The sequence below is a fragment of the Gaeumannomyces tritici genome, assembly GCF_000145635.1.
Source record: "Gaeumannomyces tritici R3-111a-1 unplaced genomic scaffold supercont2.2, whole genome shotgun sequence".
Lineage (NCBI taxonomy): Eukaryota > Fungi > Ascomycota > Sordariomycetes > Magnaporthales > Magnaporthaceae > Gaeumannomyces > Gaeumannomyces tritici.
Genome location: NW_008804546.1, coordinates 5,459,408 through 5,483,725, shown reverse-complemented (window position 1 = coordinate 5,483,725; position 24,318 = coordinate 5,459,408). Strand labels below are relative to the sequence as shown.

The window sequence follows — 24,318 nt, the reverse complement described above, 5'->3', positions numbered from 1 at the left end:
ATGCGTCGTTTCTCTTCAGTCGCTACAACACATGGCGACAGGGCGCCTTGTGCTCGGGTAGGTGTGAGCTGCTGCCCCCTCCGACGGACGCCATCCTAGTGGCCAGATGTATACTCACTCCATCACTACCCTGGTATTTTAATCAATTTTCTGTATGAACCACCTTGAAGCATTTGGTCTCCGCGTCTCCTTTTGCCGGAGTAAGGCTCGGTGCTGCCACCTTCGGCCCCTGTATTACGGAGGTGTGAGGGTTAAATAATCTACAGTGGGGAGGTCACTCGTGAAGCGAGGGCAGGGGCCAGGGGTATGCACTAGCCAATCGATTAAAACGCGTGTGGGCGGATTCGAACTGGTGCTGCGATTGATGTTGAAAAAGAAATGTAGGCTAGGCCTTATTTGGTAAGGGCTGAACATGGGGTGCTCTTGGCGCTACCTCGAAAATGGCGATTTTTTTCGCCTCCTATCTCCGTATGATGTGTCAATGTGGAGCCAATGCAGGCCAGGTGGGCGAGGCTGAAAACTACATGATTTTGTTGGCTGCCTTGCCGCTAGCTCGCCACGGGCTTTTTGTGGCTTTTCAGCTGCAGCGGATATTGGAGCTTGGCAAAGGATAGATATGGAGGTGATCAGCACTCAACCGGAGAGCTGCGCTATTCCTCAGGACCATTCGGGAATGCTGAACCGACCCTTGAGGGCTCGTATTCTCCCGTGGCATGTAGGATGTAGCATCCACACAGACACCTTGGCCCCGGCTCAGTATAGGCTGCCTATCCTCATTTGATCAAACGAGACAATTTTGGATGCAGAGTCTTGGGCCACTTGCATTCGTTGATGCCAAGTCGAAGGGCTCTGGGCCAGTGCTGACCCTGCCCCCCATGCGAGCTGCGGGGACCAGCCCATTCCCAGGTGATGCACTAGCTTAAGATGGAGAAACCCCGAGAGCCTTGCCGGGTAGCACCCCGACATGTCATCTGGGGTGTGTAGATAAACCCTCGGAGCTCCCAGAGAGCCCACGCCAGACTTTTGTTCATCTCATGAAGCGGCGAAAACACGAATATCTCGGCACCACAAACTACAACCTTGAAATTCCATCATGGCACCTTACCCCGACCCCCAAACGGCGCCCATCATGTTCCGGCCGGTCCCACACGACCCAATGTCACCATACACAAGCGTCCCGATGGCAGGCTGGACGAGTTCCCCCACGCAGCGTGGCACGATCCAAATCATCTGGAGTTGCCTTGCGGTGCTCTTCATCTGCTCATACAAATGCATCCATCTCAACATCCCCAGCCGCAACGAGACCGCGAGCGCCTGGCTCAGATATCGGAACGTCCCGTACTGGCCGGATACCCACCGGTGGCGCATGCTGCTCAGGAAGGTGAAGTGGATGGCCCTGGTGCTCATCGTGCCGGATCTCGGCGTGGGGATGGCTGCGTTCGACCGCATGAAAGCCGAGGGAGCGCTCAAAGAGGCCAACAAGAAATTGCCGGATGACTGGAAGGAGACTCCGTTCACGTTAACGCACGCGCACTACGCGGCAATGGGGGGATTCATCGGGCAAGATGGGATGCCAGTAACCCTCCAGGAATATAGTAAGTGCCTAATCACCTGTCTGCCTACCTACCTACTTCCATCTTTATCTGAGGGCCGTTATCTAATCCTGGGGCAATATGAAATCCGTAGCGGACTTCATCGTCAATGACACCCTTAAATTCAGCATGACTGTGGGAGAAACGGCTTCCTCTTCCTTGTACTACAGGTCAGAGGCCGAACTCCAGGCCCTCAGCAAGTCCGACACTATCACCAAATGGCTAGCGATTGGGCAGTCTCTGTTTCTGGTGCTTCAATGCATTGCAAGACGCGCCGCCGGTCTTCACTACTCGCTGCTGGAGCTGGTTACCATTTCGTACGTGCTGTGCTCTGCGGCCATGTACGCTTTATGGTGGGAAAAGCCATATGACGCCCACAACGTTACTATCCTCCCCATCAGGAATAGAGGCGAGGTGAGGTACGCTGTGGGTGAGTATAGGGCTGTAAACCTCACAGCGCAGTCACTGGAAGATATCTATACCTCTCTCAAGAGCCCAGGGCTCCTGAAACACGGGACAGGTGTACTCTTCAACGGGCTTCACCTTCTCGCTTGGAATTGGCCTTTTCCAGATCCGAATGCCTGGGAGATGGGGTGGCTCTGGAGAGCCGCTTCGATTGCCTCAACGACTGTGCTGCCCTTGTGGTGTCTAATTTTGCGGGCCCTGGACGGCATGCCTCTGGAACAGGGCTTGCCCCAGAATGTTGTTTTCTCGCTGCTCTCGCTTTTCCCGCTCCTCTACATAATCTGCCGTCTTACAATAGTCGGTCTTGTTTTCTACTCAATTTTCTCTATGCCAGCTGGGGTTTATCAGACTGTTCAATGGACGGCTTATCTTCCATCTCTGTCTTAGCAGGGAGGATGAGCACCATGTACCCGTATGTATGTACAGCTCAAATCTAACCTCGCGGCGTTAACTCCTATGTCATCTTGTACATATCGGAACGTCTTTTCTCTCTATTGGAGCTTAAATTGTCTGTGAACAACATTCCTCTCCTAAAGGCTACAGTCCATACCCGCCTCTGTGGTCGCTTGCAGCACGGCCTGAAATTGCTCCGACCCGAGCGCCTCTTTTTCTTCCGCTGTCAAGAGTGCAATAACTCTAGCCACGTTCTTGATCTGTCGTTCGTTCATCTAGAGGCGCGGCATTCGGCAAAAGGCCACCTTTCGCTGCTCCCAGCAACCGGACATGACTGTCCTGTTGGACACGATCTGTAGTATACCCTGACAATCGACCTCCTTTCTAATATAAGGCTGTAACCGCAAAGCGTGGTGGCCACCTCATACCTGGGCGCACTGTGACACCGGCCAGGCCTCGAGATGCCAGCGCCACCCTCGGCGTCCTCGAGGGTTCTTTACCGGTATCCACCCGTTGTAGGTTTCGGTGGCGTCGCCAGCCACTTGGACGCGCAGGGACTCTACGAAAAGGGGTTGTAGAAGGAAGCATGAGCTTGTAGAAGGAACATTGGCCTGTGGGCCTGGCTATACAGCCCTGATAGATGGGGCTTTCATTGCTTGTTTCGAAATGCCTCCATTTCGCCCCGGCGCACCACACAGCCCGGCACGGGGTTTTTAAACCCAGGAATCGTAGCTTTTTGGAGGCGACGCTATATTCAATCTTGCTCAAGCTTCCAGCCACACCAATGTGTTAGTCCCCAAGCCTTGCTTGTTCTGACTGCTACGGCGAACTCAATTTACTGTCAGTCCTTCCGGAGATGGGGCCTTGAGTTGTACTTAACAATCTCCCTACCTATGCATCCTAGGGACCAAGTAGGCTGCATGTAAGAGGCCAAACCCCGGCAACAACCTGGATTCCTCGACACGCACCGAAACCTACCCAGGTCCCATAATGATTATTATTTCGAAAATCACCATCGCTCTCGCGGCCATGGCATCCGGGATATGCAGTGGGCTGCCAATGGCACCTCAACCAGCCGTCAACCACACGATCCCTGTGTTTAATTCCACAACTAAAGCCCAGGGCTCTCAGGCCAACACCACCACAGCCATAGGCCAGGTCTTCAGCACCAGCGGGAGTTCAGCTACGTCTACCTCAACGACAACAGCCACCGCCTTCTTCCCTGTACTTTCCAAGCCTACCAAACCCACCGCATACGACTGTGCTTGGGACAAGGGTTCGAACTGCTGTTGGGATGCCTGCAACATTGGGGTGTGGTTTTCGCTCGGGCTTTCATGCGGTATTTTGACCCTCTATATCCGGATAAGTGCCTCTGGGAACGACACGAAGCTGACAGAAGTCCGGTTTTAGTTCTTTGTATCAAGGCCAAGGGATACTGAACTGCGCTGAAGCAACAACGCAATGGGACTCGGCCCAGGACAGTTGAAATTTGTGTATCATTCTTGTCTGAGGTTCGTCGAGGTGCGACTTGGATTGGAAGGGCAGACATGGAACGATGGGGCGATCTGTCAGGGCTGTATAGCTGCCAAAGAGCACGTATTACGCGCGTGCACTCCCAAAAACACTGGACACACCTCGAAGGATGCCGGTTTGGAAGTGTATTTTACGCGGCCTTGACAGAGGTCTTTCGGGGAAACATCATTTCCCCGCCCCTTTAGCAAACACGGCCGCAGGACCCTCCAAACATCTCTTTCTACCTACTGTCAGAGTCTTGGTTGGAAACCTGTTGAGGCTATGGCCGGCGACAAGGATGACATCCAACAATTAAATTTTAATGGCTTCGTTGATCCCGGGCATCTCGGAGAAATACTCGGTACAAGCCAGTTCCCGCCTCCCTACGAGCCCTTATCGCAGGAAGAATGCTGTAATTTTGTGCGAACTGTCCTGGAACTTTAACGCAAAAGCGGCTGTATACTCATCACGGGGCTTTTCCAAGTGGTATTGGGAATCATTCTAGCTGAATCGCAGCAAGACGCAGAGTCTTGTACCGATTTTCTACAGCGGGCTGGTCGGATTGCTCGAGAGCAAGGTACACTTCAAGACAAGATGTCAAGGTTTAACGATTACCTGGAAAGCATTCTTTTGGGGGTTTCTAGGAGATGACTCTGAGCAGCCCATGCTACTAGCGGACACCCAGGCTTTGGTACAACACTCTGGGCCCTGTATTATGGTCCATCTCGGGGATAACACGATATCTCTGCCGATTCAGGACGCTATCGAGCTTCTGAGGAACACGGCTGGATACTGCTTGTCATAGTTGTCGACGGCCAAGCCCAATCTCGTGACTAGCCCAGCTGTCCACGTGCGTGTCATCAACCGCCACTTGGACTGTCTCAAAGCAAGCGGTGTTCTCTGAGTCACGGTGTCCCAAACAAGATGGCACAATAGGAATAGCGCGATAGCTTAGGGGCAAGCGGTGGAGGTATAAATTGATGTCCCGGATCCCGTCCCAACTCCGAAGGGGTCGGTGCGAGATCCGCCATCTATGTGCGAGGAGATTCCTAGACGCGCCCGTGGCTCCTCCAGCCTTGCCATACTAAATACAGCGGGGCTCTCTATCTCTCTCGTAGCCCCCTCTCGTGCCAATATCCCTCTCTCTCTGCCCATTGTGTTGCCGCTCTCCCCGATGTCCCGTGCTGTCGATGCCCTCATCGGCGCTGTGCCTCCTCCGACGCTATAGAGTATTGCTTCGCGTACCAGACAGGCAACCTTTTCAAAATTTGACACTCCTTGATTTGGTTTGCTACCTGAGCGGCGGCGACCAGTGGCACTGGCTGGCTGCAACTGCCGGTGTGTGGTAGGAACCACGAACTCAGTCAGGACTGCGCAGCTAGCTGTAGGGTATATATAGTCAAATTCTTATTGTCATCCCAACTTGCCACCCCACCTTGAAATCAGGTTGGGTGTCACTGAAACGGCAGTTCTTCCAGGAAGCTGCTGATTTCCGGTGGCACGCCACACCGCTCAGAAAAAGGGTGGCAGTTTTACGGCTCCTAAAGATTATAATCTTTGGGCTACAAGGCTTTCCTATTTCTATTTCCTTTTCTTGTTTTTTCCCCATTGGTATTCCTATTTTCGACCCGTGTTTCTTGCTATTCTACGTCGAATTCCTCACAACCTGTTCCTACCGCAACAGCTCCAACCCTGAGTTTTCTCCTAGCAATCTTTCTATTGTTCGGGTAGGACTGCCATCTTCTTTTGATGGGCTTGCTAGTGTTCAACAGCAGTTGTCAAGCCAGCCGCTTGGAGTCCAACTTCTTGATAACACGCCTCGTGAACATCAGAAACATTAGCTTATAGGGGCCTACAGTGCGGCAGCCCTTTATGAGTGCAGCAGCTTACCGCCGGTTATCCTCCCTCCCACGCCTGATCAGTCTGCTCATGTTGGTAGAGTGGGCTTGACAGTTTATAGATTTCGAGTTCCTGTATTTGGTAGCGGCGCCATAGCTCACTCTGTATTAAGAAGCCTGTACAGCCATTAAAGGTGTCCCGACATGCCCGGGCGCAGAGTGCCAGGACGGTTGTGCCTCAGCTGCCTAGTAAAGCCAACGTCATCGCATGCAATTTGGAGTGGGTTCGTGCGCGTCCCACACACAAAATTACCGTATTTGGAAAAAGGGAAAATCGTGTCACTCCTCTCCTCTTTGGGAATAACACTTCCACCAACCAACGATAGAGCCAGCAGCCAACCATCCGCGGCAAGCCTTCCATCCGCAGCAACCATGGAGAGCGCCCCTTCAGACCTGCTCACGGCACTGCCTGCCGAGGAAGCGCCAACACCATCACCGGTTCCGACACCACCCCAGCCAGATCTCCCATTCCTGTCCCATGAGCCCAAGCTCGGCGACCCTTCCCAAGCTCGGGAGAGCTTCGACCACGCAAAGCTTCGGAAGTTCCCCAAGCCATACTCGTCCATTCGTATCATTGGCGATCTCAGCGACGGCGCTGATGTTTGTATCAAATACGGTCAAATGGACGATGGCAAGGAAGTGGCCATCAAGATCGTAAGTCCAACGGAACAGCAGATGCTTCCGTCTTGTTTACCTACCGATTTGCTGACTGCTCCAACAGTTCGACCACAACAAGCACAACTCTACCAACTACTGGACTTTCGAGCGGGAGTGCCGCATTAGCGCGAAGCTCGAATTGATCTACGCCATGTATCGACGTGCCACTGCCGGCGGATGTCCGCTTTTCATCCGCCCGAGCCCCGAATATCGCAGAGTCGCCATGCCCAACCTCAAAGCAATCTCCGACGAATTTGCCGACAAGTATTGTCGTCGCGCCAGCTCTGAGTCGTTCACCCCTGCCGTTGTCAATATCCCCGAATGCTACGGCTGGGTACAGCTCGACGAGGCTATCCCGTCGATGTACCTGCATCCTTCGGCTGGATACGAATCGACGGCGCCAAGATGGGAGAAGCCCTTTGCCATCATCTACGAGCTCGTTCCCGGAAGCACCCGCCCGAACGACGTGGTTCTTCCTGTAGAAGAGCTTTTCTACCTGCTTGACCTCGGCCCCGAAGTCCTGGTTTGAAAGCAAGCGGTGGGACGTAGGAGCCCTAGTCGACCACAGCGACCTGGTACTACCAGACGACGGCGACGACTGATACGCCGAGTACTACGGGAAGAGGGTCAACTGGGGAGAGTCGTCCGCAGTCGGCCATTTCGCCAATCGTTGGCGTCATATCTTGCTGTCTGGTTCTACCGAACAAGGTGGACGTTGATTTCACGAAGGCCTGGAGGAAGTCATGTATGCTCTGGAGGGTAAGGGACAGTCTCGAAGACCCTGGGGGAGTTGGGAAGGATCCTGGCTCAGCTGTTCGCAACCAAGGGACACAGTCTTGGCGGCGGCGGCTACTCGAAGCTGGGGTTTAAACGGCGAAGCCAACCTTCACTACATCGTAGTCTATACCACACCAACACGAGAAGGAGGCTTTCTACGTAGTAATCCAGTTCAGTATCAGGAAATTTCCATTTCTCCAAAACCCAACAGGACACACTAATCACCTCACCGATACCAACTCTGGCTAGACCAGGTAGGTTACATGTTCATCAAGGCAGCAACGCCACCCAGGAGCACGGCGGTTCCAGCTACCCCCTTGCCAAGATTAGTAGTCATACCCGGCACCACTGAGGCCGTTCCCGTCGCAGGGGACGCGCCAGTGGCGCGAGTAGTCGAAGGGTCCGGCTTGCTGCCGGACATGGCATCCGGAATCAGGACGCTATCATGCACAGTCAGCTGGCTATCCATGTTGAAGACCAAAGGCAGACCACACAAAGGCAAGGTAGGTACTCACCCATCAATGACGTGCACCACGCCGTTCTTGACCAGCACATCGGCCTTGACGACCTTTGCCTGGTTCACAAAGACGCTGCCGTCCCGCACCGTCAGCGTCACGTCGGACCCCTGCGCCGTCTTGGCCATGGTCCCGTTGGCGACGGCGCTGCTGCAGACGGCCGACCCGTTGACGACGTGGTAGCCCAGCACGCCCGCCAGCTGCTCGATGGTTAGACTCGCGGCCACGCCGGCCACGGCGGCGAAAGCCTCGTCGTTGGGGGCGAAGAGGGTCAGCTCGCGGGCGTCGGAGAGCGGCGTCACCAGGTTGGCCTTGGTCGCCGCCGTGGCGAGGGAGATCAGCTTGGCCTGTGTCAGGGCAGTCGTGAGGTTGGGCGGGATAGAGAGCACGCTGTCGATGATGTGGACGGTGCCGCCGGTGAAGTTGAGGTCGGCGCCCGTGACCCTGGCCGAGGCGCCGCCGCCCGAGAGGACGGTGACGCCGCCGCCGTTGTTGTCGCCCTTGACGGCGACGACCTGGCCGCCCGAAACGGTCGAGTACTCGGCGTTGCCGGCGAGGTAGGTCGGGACAAAGGCCGGGGCGGCCAGGCCGGCGAGGGCCGAGGCGTAAAAGGTGCCGTTGAGGACGTGGTAGCTTAGCAGGGCCGGGACGAGGCCCGGGGTCGACTGCACGGCCGCGGCGACGGCGGGGTCGGCGAGGAGCTTGTTGAAAGCCTCGTTGGAGGGCGCGAGGACGGTGATGTTGGAGGCGCCGGCTAGGGCGCCGAGCAGGTCTGGCTGCCCCCGGACGAGGCTGATGAGTGTCGAGAGGGTGTCATTCTTGGAGACGAGCACCTCGGTGAGGGTCTGGGCCCAGACCACCTGGGCGGCCACGAGGGGGAGGAGGAATTTGGCGTGCATGGCTACGGCTCGAGTTTCTAGGGGAAAGGATCAGAAGAGGTAGCCCTTTGCTGATAGGAGCTGATGAAGAGCCACGAGGTGTTGCTGCGCTGGGATTAACATGGAGATTGGGGACGGGCATGTCCGCTTTTAAGCTTAAACAAGCTATGACACCATCTTAATTACACTTCTTGTTTGAGATCGACGCCCGCCTCATTCTTCCTAGTCGTCTATCGAGTATCACGGAGCCACAACAGATCGACTACACGGCTTCAGAGAATACCTCAGAGAGTACACATGAGTTTGCCCGAGGTATGAAATGCTTACGCAGTCAAAGATGGCTTGATGGCTTGGCCTGCGCCCAGCCCGAGGAAGTCCGAGATAGCTGCTGGCATCGCAAGCGACGGCGAGGATGGCCTCAAAACCTGCGCATATTGTACGGTGAGCTCCAGGCGCCGCCCCAATAGAATACAGTTCGCGATGCCTTTTGTCACGCAGGCCAAGCTAGTCTAGCTAGAATCGTTGACGTCTGCGACTTCTGGAAGCAGCTTCCCCCTGCGGAATCTCGGGCCCAACCATGCGTCCGGAATGAGCACTGCCACCCGGCGGCGAGCTTGGCGATCTATTCCACAGCACGACCCCGCGATCCAGACATTGCGGATCGGGCTATGCAAGATCTCGAGCGATCGGTGCCTCTCAAGTGGCCAAACTCGGTGCCGACTCGGCGGGCAATCTGGCTGCCGGTTCCGTCCCCTTTGTTGTCGGTTCCTCCCCTTTGTTCCTACGGGGCTCCTGTCTACGGTAGCGGAGGGACAACGTCATCACTGCCTCGATTGTGAAGCTACCGCTGACTTGCCTGAGTTTAAATGTTCTACCCCAGCTCCAGACCAGCTAGCCGATATTGCGCGGGTCGTAAGGGAACTAAACCTCTACATGAATTCCACGAGAAAGCAGCCCGGTTTGCGGGTTAGAGATGATGGCCAACCCGGGGCTATGTCGATGCAGTTCTCTTTCGGCCTAAGCTGTAGAGCCCCCCGGGTGGCCAAGTGCCGTTTTGCGCGCGTCAAGGTCGACGTGTAGCAGCTTGCCGCAGCCTGCCGTACATACGATCCTTCGACAATGACGCCCATCGCAGCCTCGCTGCGTTTTCGGCAGCCGATTACAACGAGGCCGCCAAGCAGGAGATTCCAGCGGGGTCTTTGGGCTGTGAGGAGCGGGCGAACATGAGTCTCGGTTCTGTTGGAGTTGGATCTATTGAACACGGACTTCCAAAGGTGCCCGCTGAGGCCCCGCCGCGCTTATCGAAGCATTTAGATACCAGGTCACGGGAGAGGCTGATGATGCAACTGGCCTGTACTAACCGGCCTGCACCAACTGGCCTGCATCAGACAGTTATGAAGGTCTGACAAGAAAAGGGCAAAAAACGATTTGACGGATACTCCTGACACGGTGACACGGTGACACGGTGGGGGACATGACGTTGCGGCCGAGCATCGGTACCGGTTGGACCCTCCCCCGCGCAATGCCCCTCCTTAGGCGTGGCCTGGCTTCACAATGGTGAGTGATGTCAGGACATCCATGTTCTGCAACGACACACTCTTCCAGCCTTTCATTCTTCCAGCTCCCGGTAAGTAAACTCGGGTGTGATTGATAACCAACAAATCTCCGGCTGTTGCATATCCGCGATCCAACAGACTGCACAGGTCATCAACATGAGCTCCAAGCCGAAGGTTTTATTGACCGGTACGTGGTTTTCGGTGAAGTGACGGTACCGACGCAGCAATATCTCGCAGGATAACCAAAGCTAACAAGCAATTAATTGTACAGGCGGGTCCGGCTTCATCGCGGGTTAGGTTAAAGCACCCCCTGTTGGACCACGGCGCCCAGAACGTCGCCATGTTGACACATCTGCTCCTCCCGCCACAGCCCACATCCTGGAACGGCTGCTGGAGAAGGGTTACAGGGTCGTCACCACCGTCCGCAGCCAGGACAAGGCCGACAAGATCCGCGCCGCCTACCCCAAGGCCGAGCTGGAAATTGCCATTGTCCCCGACATTGCCCAGCCCGACGCCTTTGACGACGTCGTCCAGACCCCCGGCATCGAGCTTGTCTTGCACACGGCGTCGCCGTTCCACTTCAACATCCGTATGTACTCTTGGCACTCTTTGTGCACCCTGCGCGCCAGTGATATGGGATGAGCAACTAAACAAGCCGCCTGCCCGCCGTCCGTCCCCCCCAGAGAGCGCCAAGGAGCTCATCGACCCGGCCGTGGTGGGCACGACGTCGATCCTCAAGGCCATCGCGCGGTCGGCCCCGGCCGTGAGGCGCGTCGTCGTCACCTCGTCCTTTGCCGCCATCGTGGACCCGGCGCGGGTCTGGGACCCGGCCACGACGTTTGACGAGTCGTCGTGGAACCCCGTGACGCTGGCCGAGGCCGAGGCCGACAAGGCCACGTCGTACCGCGCCTCCAAGAAGCTGGCCGAGCAGGCCGCGTGGGAGTTTGTGCGCGACCCGGCCAACGCCGCAAAGTTCGACCTGGCCACCATCAACCCGCCCATGGTGTTCGGCCCCGTGGTGCCGCACTTTGTGAGCCGCGACTCGGTCAACACGAGCAACGCGCGCGTCGTGGACCTGCTGCAGGGCAAGTGGCGGGCCGACGGTCCCCCTGAAACTGGCCTTGCTTTTATGTACGAGTTATATACCCCTCTTGGCCGATATGCGTTACGTTGTTACCCGTTGGCTAATACATTTAAACTCGAAAGCTGGATCGATGTGAGAGACCTTGCGGCCTGCCACCTGCGCGCGCTTGAGGCGCCCGAGGCCGGCGGCAAGCGGCTGTTCACCACGGCCGGCACCTTTTGCAACAGGGAGATCTGCGACGTGGTCAGGAAGCACTTTGGGGACGAGTACGCCGACAAGCTGCCGTCGCCCGACATCAAGGGCGGCGAGATCGCGCCCGAGGACACGAGGTACAAGTTCGACAACTCGGAGACCAACAGGATCCTGGGTGTCCAGTACAGAACACTCGAACAGTGTATGATTGATACCGTCAAGGAGTTCAAGACGGTGGGCCTATAAGTAAACTGAAGGGACCTGACCTGGTTGGTGTCAAGTGGTATATGTCCAATAAAATCCGGTCGTAAAAGTAGGTGGGCGTCGGAAAATCATGGGCAGACGTCCATGAGAACGGCACCTTTCCGCTCGAGATCCCCAATGTGCTGCAAAACTTCTGCCTTCCAGACGGCATAGTCCCTCCGCCTCCTTTCGCTGGGCTCCCACCGCTCCTGCAGCATCGTATCCGCCCGCCAGAGTTGCGCAACCGGGCCACCTTGCTCGTGCTCGCCGCCGTCCCCGTCCGCCCCTCGGCCCTCGTGGCTCAGGTCTTGGATGCCCCGGAACCAGTCGCTGTCCAGCCAGTTCTTGTCCGTGACCACCACTAGAGCCTCCTTCAGGTCCTTGGGTTTCAGCGTTCGCCAGCCCTTCCACATGTGGTCGTCGGCCCCTCCGCCAGCCGCGTCGGCGTTTTCTGCATCTGCGGCCCCCGGCGCCTGTGCGAGTTCCGCCGCCTCCTTTCCCGGCGGCAACTCCTCCCTCGCGCTGTTCCAGACTTTCAACAGCGACTTTTCCAAGGCCTTGTACTGCTCCCCGTCCAGCTCCTCGTCCTCGCCGCCCGCGCCATCATCCCCCACAACAGCGGCGTTGGCCCGTGCTAGAGCGCGCATGCAAAAGAAGACCAGCGCCGCCAGTAGGCCCGCCGGGTTCTCGACGGCCCAGGTGTCGGGCGGCCCGCCGCCGGGGGGGAGGAGCACGTGGTCGAGACCGGCAAACACAAAGGGCGCGAGGTGCGCCACACCCATGGCGGTGCACAGGTGGCGTGCCACGGTCCGCAGCCACGGCGGCTGCTTGCTGGTGCCGTGGTGGGCGTGGGCGCCACGGCGCCAGAGCGTCTTGGTCGGGGAGGAGCGGAAGCGGGCGAGCGACTCGGCCTGGGACGGTGTGGGTCGCTGGGAGCCGGGGACACGCCCAGTGGACGAGGGAGAGACGGCGAGGTCGCGGAAACGGCCGGCGCCGCGCGAGGGCGTCCGGGCTTGTTGCGAGGCCGGAGTTCCCGACGCGGCGGCGGCGCCGCGCACGCGGGCTGCGGAGCGGGGGGTGCCGACGCCCGAGGTGTTGTTGGGGAGGATAGTGTCGAGGTAATTGTACAGGCGCTTATAAATTCGGGGTGCGATGGGCGGTCGGGGTTGGATTTGCGGGAGGTTGAGGGCTATCTTTAGCCTATCACACGCAACATGAGAACAAGCGTACGCACGCGCAATCTCCTCCTCGGCCTTGAGGGTACTCGCGCGGTTCCGTGACTGGGCAAGGAGGGAGGATGCCAGGCTGACGAGCTGGGGTGGAAGGTTGTCATTCTGTGCTGGCAAAAGTGAGAGGAGCGTCTGTTCGATGGCGCGGTTCATTGTGACGGTTGCCCGCCGGGACGCGTCCGTGTCGAGGCTTGTGATGCGTTTCTGTGTATATTTTCGGTGGATTTCGTGGTGGCTAAGTCCCAGTCGAGGATCAATCTTTGATAAGACGAGACGGTCCAGTAAATTGGTCCGCTGTGGTTGTCGGTCTTGTTGCTGGAGCTCGACCAGGAATGGCGAGCAAGGCTGCGAGGCTGGCGATTGAGACGAGCACGACAGGGACCTTGCTGGGGACCCTTGCTGAGCCCACAATGTGATTGGCCTGACTTCATCGTGACCCACGCGCGGCACTTGGCCGCTCACCCAATCACGTGGCGTCGCAAAAACCTGGCCGAGTGATTTGGCTTGGCAGACGAGGTCCGATTCGGCGTTTGGTGATTTGGAGACGGGGCCACTTCGAGTCTTGCATCTGCAGCGACAACCTCCACCCGAGGCTTCCCACGCCGCCCGTCCGACACGAACCTTTCCGGAAAATGCGATGCAGAGGGCACCGAGTCAACTAAACTCTGTCCACGATTTGAACAGAGGCTGGCAGTGACGTTGCCTGCCTGCTGCCTTCGGTTCGTCGGTGCAGCCAAAACGGCTCCACACCTGCCGCTTCAACAGTCGCGGGAGCAGCCTCGGAAACCGCCCGCCTGATCCATTGACCATCCCTACGACATCCTCCTCCCACCCAGCAGAGTGCCCGCCGCCTCTCTATCACATTGTCCATTGCTGTCTAACTTCTATATAACCCCCTCCTGGCCAGAGCAGAGGCGAACACTGCACTGAGCCCGCGGACTTGTGCCCGCCATGGCTCTGCAGACGTCAGCCCGCCAGGTAAGTTTATCCTGCCCGCATACGCCTCCCCGCTCGGGCATACTAACCCTGAACCAAGGGCCTTGCCGTCGCAAGCTCTGAGCTGGGGCCATCCATTGCCGTGGCCGTCCTGGCCGCCCGGACCATCCGGCCCTCGTCCGCACCGACGACCCCAACGCCGAGCTTTCTGCGCGATGCCGCCCTGAGAAGTCCATCGTCGACGCTGTCGAGGCTCAACGGCCACATCGGCCTGTCTGCCCGCTGCTACTCAACCGTCGCCGCCAGGCCCCTTCAGCCCCAGCCCCGAGCCTTCGTTCCGACCGCGATGCGCCTTCACCCCGCCTTCCAGTCCCGCACCCCCGTTCATGTCTACAACGTCTTCCCCAAACGCTTCTTCAGCTCGAGCATCTCGCGCAGCCTCCTCGCTAATAGGGAGGAGGTCGCCAACCGCAACCCCGGCAGCCCCACCGCCCAGAACGCTTTCTACCAGGTCCTTCTCAAGGCGAACATGCCCGCTATCGTCGTCGAGCGTTTTCAGTCCGGCCGCTTTGCCAGCAACGATGTCACCCTCGAGTCGTACCACCGCGCCCTCGGAATGATCTCGTCTGCCGCCGCCAACAGTGGAGCCGTGCCCGGTGCTGCTCCTGGGACCGTGTCCATCGCCGGCGCTGCCGGTCAGTCTACGCCCCAGATCCAGGCTATTGGCCAGGCCGTCGCCGCCCACGCCCGCGGCGCCGGCGGGTCCACGGCCACCCAGGCGCCTGGCGGTCCCATCCACGTCGTGGTCAACGAGTCCTTCTTCGGCAACGTGTTCCGCTGGGTCAAGTTCGCCGCCTGGTTCGGTCTGATCGCCTACGTCTGCATGGTTGTGCTGTCCATCGCGTTCGAAATGGTAACGACTGTTAAAAAGACGGGCAACAAAGTGAACAGCGAGGTCAAGGCCGAAAAGCAGACGACCAAGTTCGGCGATGTTCACGGCTGTGACGAGGCCAAGGAGGAGCTGCTGGAGCTGGTCGAGTTCCTTAAGAACCCCGCCCTGTTCTCGACCCTCGGTGGCAAGCCCCCCAAGGGCGTGCTCCTGGTTGGACCCCCCGGTACCGGAAAGACCCTCTTGGCCAGGGCCGTCGCTGGCGAGGCCGGCGTCCCCTTCCACTACATGTCTGGCAGCGAGTTCGACGAGGTCTTTGTCGGCGTCGGCGCCCGCCGCGTGCGCGATCTGTTTGCGGCAGCCAAGACCCACGCCCCGTCCATCATCTTCATCGACGAGCTCGACGCCATTGGTGCCAAGCGCAATGCCCGCGACGCCGCTTACGTCAAGCAGACCCTCAACCAGCTCCTGACTGAGCTCGACGGTTTCAACCAGGACTCTGGTGTTATTATCATCGGCGCCACGAATTTCCCCGAGCTCCTCGACCCCGCTCTGACCCGCCCCGGCCGCTTCGACCGCCACGTGCGCGTGGACCTGCCCGACGTCCGCGGCCGCATCGCCATCCTCAAGCACCACGCCAGGAAGATCAAGGCCTCCCCCGCTGTGAACCTCGAGGCCATCGCGCTGGTAACCTCTGGTCTTTCCGGAGCCGAGCTGGAGAACATTGTGAACCAGGCTGCCATCCACGCCAGCAAGGCCAAAAAGGCCGCCGTCGACACGGTCGATTTCGACTGGGCCAAGGACAAGGTCATCATGGGCGCCGAGAAGAGGAGCATGGTGATCGATCCGACCGAGAAGGAGATGACGGCCTACCACGAGGCCGGACATGCCCTGATCAGGTACTACTCCAAGACGAGCACCATGAGCCTCTACAAGGTTACCATTCTTCCCCGCGGCCAGACCCTCGGCCACACCGCCTACCTCCCCCCACTGGACCGCTACTCCAAGACTGCCAAGGACTACTTCTCGGACATTGAGGCGGCGCTTGGCGGCCTGATTGCCGAGCGGCTTCAATACGGTCCGGACGGCCAAACCAGCGGCGTGTCGCAAGTAGGTTACCCCTCATGATTCACTCATTGTGGCAGCAAGCTAATAATATCCATCATCCAGGACCTTGTCGTGGCCACTTCATTGGCATATGCCATGGTGGCGCGGTTCGGCATGTCAGAAAAGCTGGGCCCGATGGAGTTCCACAGCAGGTTCGAATACCTCAGCCCGGCGACGCGAGAGCTCGTCGAGTCGGAGGTGCAGAGGACGCTCAAGGACGCACAGGATCGGGGCATCAAGCTGCTCACGGAGAAGCGCAAGGAGCTTGACCTGCTGGCCAAAGCGCTCGTCGAGTACGAGACGCTCGACGTCAAGGAGGTCGAGAAGGTGATCAGGGGAGAGGAGCTGGTGGGCAGGACAAAGATGCCCAAGGGCGCCGTCATTATGAGGCCCGCGGGTCCTAGTCCGCTTGAGGGCATGACCCCGTTCCCTGGTCCCGGCGAGACCGAGACGGGCGGGCCTCCGCCGCCGCCTGTCGCTCCTCCCCCGGTCGGAAAGACTTGCTAGATCAAACCCCAATCATTCTCGCCTCTTTTTCTTTAGTTTACAAAGCCGAATATTCTGTTTTATATGACGGGTGGTGTAAGAGCACAAGGAGCTTCAAATAGCTCATGGAGAGGGCGGGGTGTAACCTGATGAAATATACCGGGGTGTTATTTACGCTCCTATAAGGACCTGTTTGGATCCCATGCCTTTACATTCGTTTTACGACATTCTGTCCAGCGTTTGTCTGTTTCCAGCGACTTTGCAGTTATAGACAGTAGACTCATGGTGTAAGACTAGACGATTGCTCGTGACGGGGGTAAATAGCATGTCGAGGGAAATCGCAGCACCTCGCAAAAGCAAGATAATTGTGGCGGTTGAACTGCGTTCAAATGTCATTGAAACCCCAAACAAAACACGGGTGTCTAAAATATACTGGCTATTTAGATCCAACAAATACCCTCTGGACACACATGGTGAGAACTGACAGCTCCCCGAGCTCAGGGCGGCACAATGGCCTCGCCAGCCGCAATGGTGCCCCATGGTTCCGCCGGCAACAGTGCCCGAGGGCGGGTTGGTCTGTCCTGAGCCTTGGCGGCGGCCTCGAAGGCCTTGACGTCGTCGTCGGACTTTCTGGAAGGACGAATGACACTATTAGCGGGTACGAGCTAACCTGGGGCTCGGCCGTTTTCTTTTCTTTTTTCTCGTTTTTTTTTCACACGGCAGTACAGATAAAACGTACGGGCTGATGACCATGACCATGCCCAGGTTGCAGTGCGGCGGCTGGCCGCAGTACAGATAGATGGGGTCCGCCGACGCGACCTGCACGTTGAAGACGGGCACCTCCTTGTCGGCCTCGGTGGCGCCGGGGACGAAGTCACTGTTGATGGGCGCCATGGCGGCGCCGGCCTTGATGCCCTTTACGTCCATGGGACTACAGGGGGCGCCGGCGCCGGCGGGCTGGGTGACGGTGTGGTTGAAGGGCCGGAACCGGAACTGCACCATGTCGCCGACGGCGGCCCTGAGGCTGGGCGGGTAAAAGGCCAGGGACTTGTCGCGGACGGTGTGCCCGACCAGGCCTTGTGGGTGGTGGGCCCGTCGCGAGGGCGGAGGGAGAGGGCGAGGGAGAGGGTGAGGGCGGGGGTGAGGAGGAGGGCGGATGGCTTCATGACTAACCTACCCTATTTACTGGTGGTGGGTGTGTGGGATAAGGTCCGGGGCAAGGGGTATGGGAGATGTGTTAAGACGGGCAGGAAGCTGCTGTGAGCGTGGTTGATGATGTCTCTGTGGGACTCAAGGTGAGCAGAACGCATGTTTTTATATCCGTGGCCATGTCGGCGTCCTCCATGTCGCCCATGCCCCTGCCGAACTATATTTATCCAGGCTCTCCCCTGATCTCGTGATGACATGATGATTTCGACATGTTTCCGGCGTGTTTACGAAAACGGGCAGGATGACATCTGGAACTTGGATCTGTGAATAGCTGCCACGGCATCCCCCACCGGGACCGGTCGATCCCAACGCCCCGGGCCGCAGCGCGGGAATCTCACCGGCGTATCCATCGGTATATTTTCATCCCCACGGTCTTTTGATACGGAGCCGTAACAGCTAACCGTTGTGCGTCCCGGCATAGGACGGGATGATGATGATATCTCCTCCCGCGGTTTGATGGGGAGAAGGTTATTGGACAGCAGCCTATCAAGGCGTGATGCAGACACCTAGGCAGCGTCAGATGAGACTTGAATGCTACTGTCAGATTTCCCTTGGGCCTTCAGCCCACCCATCACGGTTTGAGATGGGGTACTCCGCGAAGTCTTGGAATGCCATGACGCTCTTTAACAAACCGAAAATATTGCTATTCTTCGCCATGAGACGCTCGCGTGGCCCGTTTTCGTACGCAACCCGTCTGAAAATGAAAAAGAAAAAAAAAAAGAATCCCTCACATCCAACTCACCCCTCGACAGCCTTGATCCCAGCACTGTCCAACGCCAGCTCGGCCGCGTCAAACTGCTCGTCCCCAACCGGCAGCTCCATGTGCACCCTCGAGATGGGCGCCACCTCGACCTCCACACCGGCCCCCTCGGCGCCCACGTCGAGCGCCAGCACGTGGCCGCCGCGCCTCCTATCCGCGCTTATAAAGTGCATGTGGTCCCCGGCGACGCTGACGCCGTGAGAAAAGGCCGGGCTCCGGAAGCCAAACAGCGTGCCGCCCTCCTCGCGCTCAAACACGTGCGTCACCTGCCGCCCGCCCAGCGCGCGCAGCGGCTCCCCCGGGAAGCGCTGGCCGTCGGCGGTGCGCACTGTGACGCTGGCCATGGTCCCGCGCAAGCGAAAGGCCGCGTACAGGTTGCGCGAGCCGGGCGGCAGTAGGTCCGAGACCAGGCCGGCGAGCTCGGCCTTGCTGCGCGGGCGACAGGCGGCGCGGCTGGCCGTGGGGCGGAACCGCGTCAGCATGGCGAAGGGGGCGACGACGGGGAGGCCGTCGGCAGGGTCCAGGGCGCCCGGGCTGCTGTCGACGGCGGTCACGGTGCCGTCCGACTTCATCTGGAAGACGCGGCCGTCCAGGACGATCATCTCGCCGGCCATGTTGCGGAAGGTGCCCAGGCCATGATCGCCGTGGGCGACGAGGTCGGATATGGGGAGGCCGGAGGAGCCGACGCCGTCCCTGAGGTTGCTGTTAGTGGTGGGATAGGGATGGGGGAGGGGCATGAGGTAAGGCTTACATGAGGGCCGAGATGATGGAGTACTGGTATATTTCATTTTCAGCCATGTTGTTTGTGAGCGAGGTTTTGGTGTGTTGCGTGAGAGTATTTCGGTCAAGGTGTCAAACTCAGTGGTATTACCGCAAAGTGACATGTTCCCTCCGACTCGGGCTTGGGCTGCATCCGCAAAAAGCTCCTGTCAACGGCAGCAGCGGGGCCCCATAAATGTCACCAGCGATGAAGTCATTGTCTCGATATGCGCTGAGTAAGAGCATGCAGCCCGCCCACGCAAAGGCCCAAACAACGTGGGGTCGACGCCGTTAGTGGCCGAGCTGTCCGGCCTCACCCGAGATAGTTCCTAGTTTTAATGTCGTGAGCCGGCCGGGACGAGTTTGGTTTATTCACCATTCTACTCTACACCCTACCCATCATGGCTTCCCAACAAAACACCGTCCAGGTCGTTATCGACTCCCTCAAAGCCGCAGGCGTCACCATCGTGTTTGGAGTGCCAGGCGCCAAGATTGCAAGTCTCCATCCCAAATCATGGTCGAGCTTCATTGGCTAACCTACCAACAGGACAGCGTCTTCAACGCCCTCGTCGACCACCCCGAGATCAAGGTGGTGGTCTGCCGCCATGAGCAAAACGCCGCCTTCATCGCCGGCGCCGTCGGCAAGCTGACGGACCGGCCCGGCGTGGTCATCGTCACGTCCGGGCCCGGCACCAGCAACCTGGTCACGGGCCTCGTCACCGCCACCGACGAGGGCAGCCCCGTCGTCGCCATCGCCGGCAGCGTCAGGCGCGTCCAGTCGGCCCGCCGCACCCACCAGAGCCTGCAGGGCGTCGAGCTGCTGCGGCCGGTAACCAAGAAGGTCGTCGCCGCCCTCGTCGAGGACCAGGTCGCCGAGCTCGTCGCCGACGCCTTCCGCGTGGCCGCCACCTTCCCCCGCGGCGCCACCGCCGTGAGCCTGCCCATCGACATCATGTCCTCGACGTCCCTGACCGCCTTTCCGGCCCTGCCCGCCTCCACCTTTCGCCCTCCCCAGCTGGGGCCGGCCCCCAACGCCCTGCTGGCCAGGACGGTCGAGATGCTGGGTCGGGCAAAGTTCCCCGTCTTGTTCCTGGGCATGCGCGCCTCGAGCGCCCGCGTGGTCGAGGCAGTGCACGCCTTGCTCCGGCAGCACCCCATCCCCGTCATCGAGACCTTCCAGGCCGCGGGCGCCATCTCGCGCGAGCTGGCGCACCTCTTCTACGGCCGCGTCGGCCTGTTCCGCAACCAGGCCGGCGACCGCCTGCTCGCCCGGGCCGACCTCGTCCTCGCCATCGGCTACGACGAGGCCGAGTACGACTCCAGCCAGTGGAACCCGACCCCGGGCCGTTTTGATATTATACACATGGACTACCAACCCGCCAACGTGGGGCCCAACTACGAGCCCGCCGTCGAGCTCGTCGGCTCGCTCGTGGAGAACCTGCGCTCCCTGACGGCCCGCCTGGCCGACGCCGGCGTCGCGGTCGCCCGGCCGCAGGACACGGACGACGGCAGGCACATCTTTGAGGACTTTCACGCGTGGGAGAGCAGCGAGAAGGCTGTCGGTCGTCCGGCCGAGGGGCCTGTGCATCCGCTTCAGTTCATCCGGACGCTGCAGGATCTCATTGCCCCCGAGTCGGTCGTGACGTGCGATGTGGGCAGCGTGGTTAGTGGCCGGCCTAGCTCTATGCTTGATTTCAAACGAACGAAACAGGATGCTGACGTACCCATTTCTAGTACATCTACATGTGCAGGTACTTTTACTCGTATACGCCCAAGACCTTTTTGGTCTCTAATGCCCAACAAACCCTCGGCGTTGCGCTTCCATGGTAAGTAAACCTACCCGCCTTGTTTTCTCGTGCAGGTGGTATAACCAAGCCCATCGTTGACACAAACACCCCTAACCCCCACAGGGCCATCGGCGCGTCGCTGTCGCAGGATCCCCCCTGCTCCAAGAAGGTGGTGAGCATAAGCGGCGACGGCGGCTTCCAGTTCAGCGGGCAGGAGCTCGCGACGGCGGTGCTGCAGGGCTGCAAGATCGCGCACTTCATCTGGAACGACAGCAAGTACAACATGGTGGAGTTCCAGGAGGTGGACAAGTACGGCCGCAGCGCGGGCGTCGAGCTCGGCGGCGTCGACTTTGTCAAGTACGCCGAGGCCTACGGCGCCCTGGGCTTGCGGGCCAGGACCCCGGCCGAGCTGGAGGGGGTGGTGCGCGAGGCGCTGGCGCACGACGGCGTCTGCCTCGTCGACGTCGAGATCGACTACTCGTCCAACCACGAGCTGATGCAGCACGTCATTGCTGATAGTGTGGTGTGAGGACAATTTTTGCGACCTCTGCAAGGGAAAGAATGGTGTAAACAACGAGGTTGCCCTTTGTATTATGGCGCTAAGAATAGCTTGCGAATCGGGTGGTGGTGCCGTGAAGAATATCTGCTATCAATGTTTCCGACAACCCTCCAACGCTCTTGCCTTGGAGAGACAATCAGTTTAGCAGTTGCTATGCAACGCCACTTGGGTCGCAACATCATCTGAACCGCGAGGTTACTCAGCCATGAGGCAGCTGCGTACCGCCACGAGAATAGCCGCTCCGTGGCAAGAGCCCTTCACGCCCGAAACAAAATAAACGGCAGTTCGTGCCACATTCACAGCTGGCGGAAAGACGGTCGTTTACGTTGTTGTGAGCGTGCCCTTGTCAATATTATACTCTATAGCCTCCTCCCCAATCGGCCAATCTATCCCATCTCGGAAAACAAACAAACAAACCCTCACGCCGTCCCTTTTTTTCCATCTCCGCTTGGCCGACATGCAACCCACGCTCTACCTCGAGGTCTACGGCGCCATCAACCCCATCCCCCCGGCCGCGTCGGGCTCCTACCACGTATCCCGGGACTGGCGGCTCCGGCTACGGGACGGCAGCAGCCCACGGCAGCACACCCCGCGGTGGGACGCGCGCCTGGGCCAGGGACGGCGTCGCTGCCAGCCGCCACCGCAGTCACGGGATGGCAACGACACACCACCGCCGCCGCCGCCGACGCAGGACCAGCAGTCGGGCAGCGCGCTGATGCGGCTGCCGGTCGAGATCCGGCTCGAGATATACCAGCTGGCCTTCAGCCAAGTCCGGTTCCGGTGGGGGTTCGTGCCGCCCAACAAGCCGCTGCACCGCGGCTACGTCGACGGCGAGTTCGTCACGCCCGACGCGGACCTGGCGCTGCTGCGGGTGTGCAAGAGGATGAGCGGCGAGATTGGGGACTCGTGGCTGGGGCAGGTGGTGTTTTTTGCCGAGGACCGTATGTGTTGACTCGCCTATAAATCACGTTTCCGTTACCATCCTGCAGTTGCAGGTTCGAACAAATGGCTAATCTACATCTTTCTAAACCCAACCCAGAAACGAGCCTCATCCACTTCCTCGATCGCAACCCAAAAACGCGCCGCAAGATCCGCCGCGTCGTCGTGCGCGAGCACCCAGGCGGCAGCCCGGCACTGACGGAGGACCAACACCCCGGCTGGCGTTGGGACCCGCTCGCGGCGCTGTCGCGCATGGGCACGACGCTGGACTCGGTGGCGCTGCCCGACGCGCTCGCGGCCCTGCCAGGCCTGCGGCTCGACGTGCTGACGGTGCTGTCGGGCGGGGACCCGTGGAACGACTACCGCACGCTGGACCGGTTCGTGACGCACGGCGTCGGGTTCCGGGTGCTCGAGTTTGTCACCCCGCACAGCCTGATGCTTACGAGGCGGGGTCTACTGGCCGGCACGTCTCGCCTGTGCAGGCCGGGAGTGGCGGTGGTGCCGCGCGCGCCGCAGCCGGCCGGGTGGGACGTCAAGATCAGGCAGCGGGACGGGTGGGACGGCAGCGGGGCCGGGGTGCGGCTGTTCCGCCGCGCCGAGTGCGGGCCGCCGGTTGGGCAGCAGAACTCGAGCAGCGCCGAAAAGGCCAGCGTGGCGTCGTGCCCGCGGCCGTTTGAGGTGCTGAACCCGGCGCTGCGGACAGAGTGGGCGATGCCGACGACGGCGACGCTCGACGGACCGGACCCCGTCGGCGATAATAATGAGAGCGCGCCCGGATGCGAGCTGGGCCGGGAGCTGCTATTCGTGGTGCGGCGCGGGCGAGGCGCGAGGGGCCTCCGGGTCCCGCGGGGCAGGGAGGCCATGGCGGAGGAGTGCGGGTTGCCGCTGTCGCCGTGGGAGCGGCGGCGGCGGCTGGGCTTTGAGCTATGGGATGGGAATGATGAGGAGGGGGGTTATGACGGTGGGGTGGGGGTGGGGGAGGAGAAGGATGAGGAGGAGGATGAGGAGGCGGAGGAGAGTGAGGATGAAGAAGAGGAGAGTAACGACGACAACGACAACGACAACGACAACGACAACGACGACGACGACGCGGGCGAGGGTCCGTCCTCGGGTCAGCGGCTCAGCCTAGCCAAGCACCGCTTAGCCACGGATGTGTTCCTATACAACTTTAGGTTCATGTACCCGTACCACGGCCCCAGGATGGACGCCCTCATCGGCTACAACGTTGACTACAGCGTCACCAAGGACTGTTGGGGAGACAGGCCCGACGAGCTTGGGACATGGGGCATCTTTAGGGAGGTTGAGCCTTATATGGCAGAGTAGTGATACCCTCGATTGGTCGACACCCCTGTCGACAACTGACACACATCTGCCGGTAAGCTTTATTTAGCAGCCGCCAAAGCGGCCTGGTCTTGACAGATGCGGTCTTGACAGATGCGGGCGGGTGATTTTGCGAGGTGGCAACAAAGAACTCTTTTCCACAATCACTCTCTGAGCTTTTGTGCTTTTGTTTTGTTTTCAGCGAGCAAACTTGAAAAGTGTACAATCAGAAATCAGAATTCAATTGCCATCACAGCAGAACTCGAGCAATTCCTGGCGCGCATATTGACGATTGACGCCACCAAACCCGCCCCGCCACGTCTCCAACTTCTCCAAACGCGCCCATCAGCGCCACCACCAAACTGTCGCACACCCACACAGCGAAAAGTGAGACAAGGCCGCAGCAATGCATAGCCCGTACCTCGTGCTCCTCGCGGGGCTGGTCGGCCCGTCGCTGGCGCACGGCAACCACGGCGGCAGCGGGTCGCAGAAGCCCATCGTGTCGTCCGACGCCGACTGGATGACCAAGCACATGGCCGGTACGCTTCTTCTCCCTGTCCCATCTCTCTCTCTCTC

General features: G+C 59.4%; 11 protein-coding genes across 12 annotated transcripts in view; 7 read left to right on the top strand and 4 right to left on the bottom strand.

The window, feature by feature from the left end:
• Positions 1-1,029: 1,029 nt before the first annotated feature.
• Positions 1,030-3,889, top strand: GGTG_04391 (hypothetical protein; the record flags this gene model as incomplete). Its single annotated transcript, XM_009222187.1, has 6 exons — positions 1,030-1,595; positions 1,687-2,022; positions 2,445-2,473; positions 2,860-2,965; positions 3,568-3,726; positions 3,861-3,889. Exons 1-6 carry the CDS (start codon positions 1,094-1,096, stop codon positions 3,887-3,889), a joined length of 1,161 nt encoding a protein of 386 aa, XP_009220451.1. The 5' UTR covers positions 1,030-1,093.
• A 2,277-nt stretch (positions 3,890-6,166) lies between these two features.
• On the top strand, positions 6,167-7,312 carry GGTG_04390 (hypothetical protein). The gene is made up of 2 exons (XM_009222186.1): positions 6,167-6,514; positions 6,582-7,312. Exons 1-2 carry the CDS (start codon positions 6,233-6,235, stop codon positions 7,044-7,046), a joined length of 747 nt encoding a protein of 248 aa, XP_009220450.1. The 5' UTR covers positions 6,167-6,232; the 3' UTR covers positions 7,047-7,312.
• A 241-nt stretch (positions 7,313-7,553) lies between these two features.
• Positions 7,554-8,708, bottom strand: GGTG_04389 (beta-Ig-H3/Fasciclin; the record flags this gene model as incomplete). The annotated part of the gene is made up of 2 exons (XM_009222185.1): positions 7,554-7,734; positions 7,810-8,708. The coding sequence occupies 2 exons, from the start codon at positions 8,706-8,708 to the stop codon at positions 7,554-7,556; spliced, it is 1,080 nt and encodes a 359-aa protein (XP_009220449.1).
• A 1,313-nt stretch (positions 8,709-10,021) lies between these two features.
• GGTG_04388 lies at positions 10,022-11,878 on the top strand. 2 transcript variants are annotated; one of them, XM_009222183.1, is made up of 6 exons: positions 10,022-10,244; positions 10,382-10,430; positions 10,515-10,535; positions 10,614-10,832; positions 10,927-11,374; positions 11,450-11,878. In XM_009222183.1, exons 1-6 carry the CDS (start codon positions 10,242-10,244, stop codon positions 11,763-11,765), a joined length of 1,056 nt encoding a protein of 351 aa, XP_009220447.1. In that variant the 5' UTR covers positions 10,022-10,241; the 3' UTR covers positions 11,766-11,878. The 2 variants fall into 2 exon arrangements, with proteins under 2 accessions (XP_009220447.1, XP_009220448.1); XM_009222184.1 differs by having other exon boundaries at positions 10,230-10,430.
• GGTG_04387 (hypothetical protein) lies at positions 11,637-13,329 on the bottom strand. Its single transcript, XM_009222182.1, has one exon. It carries the CDS (start codon positions 13,142-13,144, stop codon positions 11,852-11,854), a length of 1,293 nt encoding a protein of 430 aa, XP_009220446.1. The 5' UTR covers positions 13,145-13,329; the 3' UTR covers positions 11,637-11,851.
• Positions 13,330-13,514: 185 nt separating this feature from the next.
• GGTG_04386 (hypothetical protein) lies at positions 13,515-16,860 on the top strand. The gene is made up of 3 exons (XM_009222181.1): positions 13,515-13,969; positions 14,028-15,926; positions 15,987-16,860. Exons 1-3 carry the CDS (start codon positions 13,943-13,945, stop codon positions 16,428-16,430), a joined length of 2,370 nt encoding a protein of 789 aa, XP_009220445.1. The 5' UTR covers positions 13,515-13,942; the 3' UTR covers positions 16,431-16,860.
• GGTG_04385 (hypothetical protein) lies at positions 16,775-17,575 on the bottom strand (the record flags this gene model as incomplete). Its single annotated transcript, XM_009222180.1, has 3 exons — positions 16,775-17,039; positions 17,149-17,427; positions 17,469-17,575. The coding sequence occupies 3 exons, from the start codon at positions 17,573-17,575 to the stop codon at positions 16,907-16,909; spliced, it is 519 nt and encodes a 172-aa protein (XP_009220444.1). The 3' UTR covers positions 16,775-16,906.
• Positions 17,576-18,356: 781 nt separating this feature from the next.
• On the bottom strand, positions 18,357-19,176 carry GGTG_04384 (alpha-acetolactate decarboxylase; the record flags this gene model as incomplete). The annotated part of the gene is made up of 2 exons (XM_009222179.1): positions 18,357-19,071; positions 19,130-19,176. 2 exons carry the CDS (start codon positions 19,174-19,176, stop codon positions 18,357-18,359), a joined length of 762 nt encoding a protein of 253 aa, XP_009220443.1.
• Positions 19,177-19,538: 362 nt separating this feature from the next.
• Positions 19,539-21,453, top strand: GGTG_04383 (acetolactate synthase; the record flags this gene model as incomplete). Its single annotated transcript, XM_009222178.1, has 4 exons — positions 19,539-19,613; positions 19,685-20,800; positions 20,872-20,963; positions 21,048-21,453. 4 exons carry the CDS (start codon positions 19,539-19,541, stop codon positions 21,451-21,453), a joined length of 1,689 nt encoding a protein of 562 aa, XP_009220442.1.
• A 487-nt stretch (positions 21,454-21,940) lies between these two features.
• On the top strand, positions 21,941-23,745 carry GGTG_04382 (hypothetical protein; the record flags this gene model as incomplete). Its single annotated transcript, XM_009222177.1, has 2 exons — positions 21,941-22,424; positions 22,523-23,745. 2 exons carry the CDS (start codon positions 21,941-21,943, stop codon positions 23,743-23,745), a joined length of 1,707 nt encoding a protein of 568 aa, XP_009220441.1.
• A 403-nt stretch (positions 23,746-24,148) lies between these two features.
• GGTG_04381 (hypothetical protein) overlaps positions 24,149-24,318 on the top strand; it is a gene marked incomplete at both ends in the record, with an annotated part of 960 nt that continues 790 nt past the window's right edge. Inside the window, one exon of the mRNA XM_009222176.1 lies at positions 24,149-24,281. Within this exon, the coding sequence (XP_009220440.1) occupies positions 24,149-24,281 (133 nt within the window). The remainder of the gene's footprint in view (positions 24,282-24,318) is intronic.